The sequence below is a fragment of the Scophthalmus maximus genome, chromosome 6 (genome assembly GCF_022379125.1).
Source record: "Scophthalmus maximus strain ysfricsl-2021 chromosome 6, ASM2237912v1, whole genome shotgun sequence".
Classification (NCBI taxonomy): domain Eukaryota; kingdom Metazoa; phylum Chordata; class Actinopteri; order Pleuronectiformes; family Scophthalmidae; genus Scophthalmus; species Scophthalmus maximus.
In genome coordinates this window covers 4,035,001-4,042,500 of record NC_061520.1, presented here as the reverse complement: position 1 = coordinate 4,042,500, position 7,500 = coordinate 4,035,001, and the positions used below count along the sequence as shown (strand labels likewise).

Below are 7,500 nucleotides of genomic sequence, written 5' to 3'. Positions count from 1 at the left end.
GAGTAGAGCGTCTGACTGACTGTTCGAATATTTTATGGAAAAGTTTCAAAAAATTAGGTCACTCAGCACAAGTGGAATCCCTGAAAAGGTTTCACATTCATCATTTACATGAATTCAATCCATCAATTTGAGTGTTTTGGGGCCTTTTACTTTTTAAAAAGCCGTTGAAATATTTATTACAAAGAATTTAAAAAGGTTCTGTCATATTTACAAGCCTCAATCAACAAACAGTGCATAAGGATGTTTAACAAAAAAAGTGAAACGGGTCTCTTTCATTAAACGGGATTTCGTGCCTTGCTCCGTGGCGTCCCTTTATGGAAGATTTAATATTCTCGTTATGATCCCGACACAAACTGTTAACCTGCTTTATTGTTTCATCTGTTGAAGATCTTCTGTCGCAGACTTTTCTTTCGGAAATCTGTTGAAACCTTAAAACACTTTCTGGCACTTTTTAAACCGATGCTTATCAAGGAACAACGATATTGATATTGACAGTTACTGCCGAATAACTTATATCGGGATTGAGACAACGGAAAACACCCGTGTCGTATATTTCGTATGACTGATGGATGTAATCCCGTAATGTCTCGGGGTCAGAAGTTTTTCCTCAGACCTCGTTCGATCACAGTGTTTAAATGACACTATGTGAGAGATCATCGGCGTGTCTGTCGTCGGTTTCCAGGGCGACGGGACGCGGCAGCGACACGGGGAACCGTGCAGAGTTCCTGTACCGCACCACCTGCTGGTCAACCTGAAGAGCTTCACCTACAACAGCATCGGAGAGGACACGGACATCTTCTTCTCTCTGTACGACCTGCGAGAGGGAAAGACTATCAGGTAGAACACACACGCACACACACACACACACACTGTCCCTCCGTACAGTTCTTACTCTCTGGATTTGTGTCGGCACATTCTGGTTATCTCTGTTAGTTTGTTTCACGACTTTGCCGGTTTGTAATTTATATCATATAATAATTTGCGGCCCAGATTGTCAGACTTCATGAATCTCAATTCATCCGTTTGGCTTAAAGTGATTCGATTCATGCCGCCTTGCGCTGCACCTGTGATGTGTGATGATTCATTTAGTGCAAAGGACTGGTGAAAGTATTTCGTCTGGCTCATTAATATACAGCACACTGTTCAGTAAAGGCACATTCCACACATTGGGTGGTCAAGTCATTCAGGCTGCATTGAGCATTTTTATTTCCCTCATTTCTCTGTTTTTGTTTTATTTGTGAAATTATTTTACCGTTTTGTGGCACTGAAGTCAGATATTTTCACATTCTACAAACACAGGCTTTAAAAATACTCTACTACTGGTTTATGTTTATATAGAACAGGACAAATCGGAAATGCACATGCTACAGCAAAACAAGAAGTTCTAAAGTAAGAGAGTCTAAAGCTTTAGGAAACAGATGCATAAATACGTCAAGATAAGAAAATGAATCAAATGGCGTTCAAAAGAGATTCAAATTATCGTGTACACAATACTTGGGCGATAAGCATGACATGAGTGTAGCAGAAGACAAAGCTGAATATGATCCCTGTGGCAGTGGAAGGAAATGTATATTTACACAAAGGAAGCGGGAGAAAGGGAGAAATCATGAGGTCCTAGGATGAGTCCCTGAGGAACCCCACAAATAGAATTATAGGATGTTCTCACTGAGAAAAGAGTTGTTTTGTACCATTAATGCTGACGCGGTGAATGTGATTAATCAGAACAATATCACGAACGAAGGTTAGCAACAGGAAAATGAATATGACTCAACTGAGATCCCTGCTAATGGCAGGTTATTGATCGTTCGGAGGGTTGAGACTGAAATCAGCAAACTGCCCTCACTCCATCAGGTATTTATAACGTATGAATAATCTCATGATTGAGCACGAATCACTGAATGAGTGTGCGTGGTTGGGAGTCACGGGAACAGGACAGGGGCCAGGGAGTTGAGAAGTCGTGTGAAGAGAAGTCGGCCGAGTCGAAATCACATGAACAAACAGAGGCGTAAAATTAAATATCATCAAACGTGCAGATCATTCAAAATAAGTAGGTCTGTGTGTGTGTGTGTGGGGGGGGGGGGGGGTATCTGTGATTATAAACCTACATCTCTGAATATCTGTTGAATATATCAAACACAAACCAGATTTTTATTGGCACATAAGCACAGAGCAGAACAAACGTGTTCAAGGTTGATGCTTTATTTCTCTGCTCCCTCTCTCTCTCTCTCTCTCTCTCTCTCATGCATGACATATTCATTTCATAACGCCGAACAAACTATGGCAAGTGGTCACACAGACTTGCGCTGAATAAATTATGACCCCCCCCCCCCCCTTTATAATGGATGGTCGTCAATTATGCATCAGTGGAGCAATCCCAATGCTAACAGGTGAGGGTTAGCCAAAGTCAGTTAATGTGGGTCCACAGTGTGTGTGTGTGTGTGTGTGTGTGTGTGTGTTTTGGGGTTATGAATATGCAGCACAGTGCAGTTCAGTGTCGGGTTAATGACGCCGTGTGTTGTTCCCTTTGTGAGTGTTACATAAGCGCAGCGAACATGAGTTCATTAGACGCTTCTGTGGAAAGAATGTAAAGATGGTGGAGGTAAAAAAAAAAAAAAGGAAGAAACTAAAATAGCAGAAACGCGCGCAGACATGGATCCGTGCTGTCAATCATGGCGTTTAACACCGTTTTCAGTGCATCAAATAACAAACGTGATTGCAGAAGAAAATGAATCGCGGTCACAAAAATGCTTTTCCTATTTGTCAAGTTCCTTTTTTTGTTTTTACGAATTGTCTTGCAGGCCAAGGCCTTTATATGATGACCCCAAGAAGACTAGTTAGGAAATGAATAATAATAATAAAGGCTCCGTCGGCAGCTCCATCCTCTGTCCAGCTGTCGTTCTGATTCTCTCTCCGGCGTGTGAACGAACAGAGCTCGCCACTAAACTCGTACGAGATTGTTTGTGGCTCCGGACATCATCCCTAAATTCCTCAGTCCCTACGGGAGGCTCAAACAAACACTCTGTGGAAGATATGTTGATTTGCTGGGTGCACACAAGTCTGGCCTAAGTCCTCTGTCAGAAAGACTGCAGCAATCCAGGAGTTCGGTGAACCATCTTTATTTATTCCGTAGTGTTATGTTATGTCGTGGTTATCTGAAGACACATGCAAACAGATACACAAACTACTTTCTACAGAAACACAGATGAAACCAAAGGAACACAGTATGATGGTCAATTGCACCAAACATCCACAAGGGGTCTCTCTAGACCACAACATGGGATATACAACAGGCACGCGACGGCCGCTGGGGATCGTAACGCGCATTAAAACAAACACGATAATGGTTCCGGTTTCACATGAAGCGCTTGTACGAATATCAGCGCAACAATACGTCTGAACCGGAAATATATACCGTCTGTGCTGATAATAAATGGAAACTAACAAACTACAATGACGCTAAATATTCTATTATTGAACATAGCAATTATGAAAGTTATTGAACATTAAATAGCAGCATTGTTAACAGTCTGTGATGATTGAAATTTGTGAAATTTGCACACACTCCCTCATTCTTTTTGTTCACTTGATAGAGGCTCTGGCTACATCCACATGACAACTTCTTAGCTTTAAAACTGGCCGTCCGCAGTTTCCAAGCGCCTAATACTGAGACGTTTGGAAGCGATGACACAGTCAACCGCAATCGCTTCCTGGTTGGTTCTTCTCATTGACGTTGACGTAAATAATTACAAATCATATTTGGTCACTGAGGACAATAGTAATGAAGGTATTATAATTTCAAATTTTAAATATATAATTTTAATGTATTTATTATTTGAACATTAAAACTGGAGCGTAAAGATTTCAAAAAAACGTTACAATTACTTGGATGAGGTGGAAAGGTCAGATTTCCATCATCTTTTCCACAGAATTCATCTCGTCACGTCCTCTTCTTCTTCTGTGGTTTAATTAATTGCGCCGTCTTGAGAATGAGCTCCGTCAACGGGTTATCTCCACGCGCCGAACCTCCTAATAGCCAGACGATGGTACGTGTGATACGAGAATGCATATTAATTGACATTTTCTTGAGCTGAATTTCTGGAAATCTAGTTATGAATATGAGCTGCTGTATATTAGCATGGAAACCTGAGCTCATAAAGCCTCAGTACATCAGTGGACTACTGGGGCTCAGACAGAAGTGGAGGTGTGAAAACTGAAAAGAAAGTTGTAAGAGTTAGACATTGTCAAGCGCTGAGTTCTTAACTTCTCTCCAAGTCTGAGGTCTGAGTTCAGCGGCAGCATGAAGGGAATGAGTGACGGAGCTAAGGCAGCGAGGTTGCTGGTTTGAATCCCCTGATGATGTGCAGGGAGAGAAGAATCCCTCCACCTTCAGAACTGTAGAACCGCGACTGCTCCTGCAGCGGATCCGCTCCGAGGCTCATAGTTTAATGTGGCTTGTCCGCTCAGGTCCCGTGTGTGAATTTTTAATAACGCGTGTGTGCTTGTGTGTGTTTGGACAAATTCCTCTGGATTGATGAGGTCGCAACGCTCCCGGTCACCCCGGGCGGCCTGCGTCTGCTGCTGCAGATGTGGTGCATCGAGAGCACGCACGTCAGCGGAGTGGAAATGATTGGTTCATATTTACATTTCCATAGGAGTGTGTGTGTGTGTGTGTGTGTGTGTGTGTGTTTGTGTGTGTGTGTGTGTGTGTGTTTGTGTGTGTGTGTGTGTGTGTGTGTGTGTGTGTGCGCACGCGACTGAGGGGCATCCATGCATATATGTGTCTACACTAAGTTGATGCGTCTACATGTGTAGCCATGCTTAAAAAGTACATGCCATAATCGGGGGACGTGTGTGTGAACACGTTCGTGTGTGTGCGTGTGTGTGTGTGTATATATTTATATCTTTAACTCAAGAAGAAAACAGCCAACAACAATAATGAAATAGCAGCGACAACTGAATGTGAAAACCACCAAAGTCCACTTCCTCCCCCCGACAACACACACACACACACACACACACACACACACACACACACACACACCCTGACTCTCGTGTATCCACACTCGCTCAGTCTCTCTCTCTCTCCCACTGTCTGGGGAGACAGAAACAACCGCTCTGCGCTCCTTTGTTGTGTGTGTTTGTTCAGTGTCTCCGGGGGATTAGGATAAATTGTTCAGTTCAGACAGAGTCGGACACAGTTTGCGTCGCGGGGATTTGTCGCTCCGCATTGCCGTTGTTTGCAGGGAATGGTGAAAACATTAGCATTAAACCCCGGGAGCTGTTTTTTTGTTTTTTGTTGTTGTTATTGTTTATTGAGAATATGAGCTGAATAATAACGACTGAATGAAGAGCTGCTCTTCTGTGATGAGTCACAGTACTTACCAGAAAATGTTTGTGGAATTTTAATCCAGAAAAAGTGACAGATGACGAGGTTTATGAAATGATGGTGTTATTATAGACAGGAGCCGTTATGTTAATGATAATGTTCATATGCCTCATGATCTGGGTTTGATATATGCTGTACTGATGTAATAATAATCTGCAGAAAATCAAACCAAACTAGTTTAAATCGGAATATTAATATATGTCTTATTAAGCAAATAAAAAATTAACAAACATTTTACTCCCCAACAAATCTGATAATTAACAAACCTGAAGGAAAAGCAAAAAAAAAAGGGTATTTGCTCGTATATTTGTAAAAAAAAAAAAAAAATGATGTAACCTTGTTTATTGTACACATTTCTTGGGTGTTATTTTAACTTTATCTCGTTAATTTATGTTGCTTATTAAGTTGTTTGATATTAGTTTAGGAATTTATAGAATTAAGTTTCCAGTATAATTGTAACGCTCTCCAGACTCTCTGAGCCGCGAGCGACGAGCCGGTTACACTTCCTCTTCTCATATCATTGAAGGTTGTCCGATGTGCCCCGGACAATGTCGACACTCGTCAGTGTCACCTTTACTTCAATCCCCCCGTAAACGATGACAGGAAGGAACCAAAGTTATTTCAGCAAGAGGAATGTCATGAAAAGCAACTTATACACACATAAATGTGGAAGAAATATACCCCATCTTATATCTGCTATAAATAATAATATAAGTACAACCAATATATTTGATAGGGGTAATAATTAATTAATAAACTTTGTTGTGATATGGCGCTATACAAATAAAATTGAATTGAATTGAATTGTAATAAAGAGGTAGAAGGGTGGAGTGACAGAGGGAGAAAGAGCATACTACTGAAGTAGCGAGGGGGAGTTCTCTCAGAAGAGGAGGAGAACGAGTAGGAGGAGTTGCAGGACTTGACATCCTTCAGGACCTCTGCAGTGAGAAAGAACACTCATGAACCCGAATTAGTGACTTGAACTTAAAGCCGAGCGACGTCCGAGATACGATCCGTCATCCGGACGCTGTCCAGACCAAAGCCGCGAGGTCCTGCTCTGCGTCGTAGTCTCATGGTGTGGATCTGCCCCGGTGATGCTCTGGAACATATCGGAGCGGCTCTCGACACAGACGGTCCCTGAAGCAGCTCACACATGGTCCACGGCGGAGCCCCGAGGAAGCTGCACGACGTACGATGAACATGAAAGACGGACTTATTAAAAGATTCACGCAGAGCGAAGGGCTAATGTTGGCAGGCGTTGTTAAGTGCAGACTGACTGACAGGGCCAGATGTTCACACGGGCTGAGAGAGATAAGTGGTGCATGCAGGATGGAAGGAAGCTGGATGTGGAATGAGTGACCTCTAAATGACCTCTGAACTACTTCCTGCAACACAGCATCCTCTGTCATCCTCCCATCTCTTGTGCAAACTTGTCAAACATAAGGAAAGTTTTTTCGTGAGCGCTGTAAGAAACGCGACACCGCGTCCGTCGAGTCTGCTTCCTGATCCTCGCGCGCGCGCGCGTGTTCACCACGGAGACGGGAGACGAGCAAGGGTCGTTTGGATTACACCTCCGAAAGGAGGAATCTCACAAGGCGTCGGAGGCTCAGCCGCGTCACTGTCAGGCAGCACATTATCGGATGAAAACAAGTCGGCGCACTCACATCCCCCGGCTGGATGAAGTCGGGTTAAGGAGCAGGAGTCGCTGACGGCAGCAAGACAATACTCTGCCGTTCCCCCCGAAGCGAGAAAAGGGCTGAGACGTGCTGCTTTAGAGTTTGCTCCGGGGGGAGCAGAGAGGAGGAGGAGGCGTGAGGGGAAATCTGAAAGAATATTATCTCTCCCAGTAAGAAAATTTAAATAATTAAAAACCCCAGGGGTACTCGGCGAGGGCAACGGGGGTAAACTGCTAAGTGCACCGAGGTTCTCAACCTCAGAGCCTGAGCCGAGGAGGAGCTGCTGCTGCTGCTGCTGCTGCCACCTCCAGGGCCGACGGCACGACCTTTGACCTTGAAGGTGGACATATCTGCAGATTCGTTTGGTGGTCAGTGAAGTGAACCTGAAGTGTCCAAGTAGCAGCCACGCTAAGAGCTGGTCTAATTCTCTAAATGATA

At 43.6% G+C, this 7,500-nt stretch overlaps 1 protein-coding gene across 6 annotated transcripts in view; it reads left to right on the top strand.

Annotated features, from left to right (window-relative positions):
• The window catches only part of LOC118308895 (dedicator of cytokinesis protein 3-like), a 157,820-nt gene that overhangs the window by 112,743 nt on the left and 37,577 nt on the right, over positions 1 to 7,500 (top strand). For 5 of the 6 annotated variants that reach the window (XM_035630331.2, XM_035630328.2, XM_035630329.2 and 2 more), the window contains exon 9: positions 683 to 837. In XM_035630331.2, coding sequence (XP_035486224.2) covers positions 683 to 837 — 155 coding nt within the window. Of the gene's footprint in view, positions 1 to 682; positions 838 to 6,302; positions 7,233 to 7,500 lie in introns of those variants that run through there. The other variant, XM_035630335.2, reaches the window with a different exon arrangement.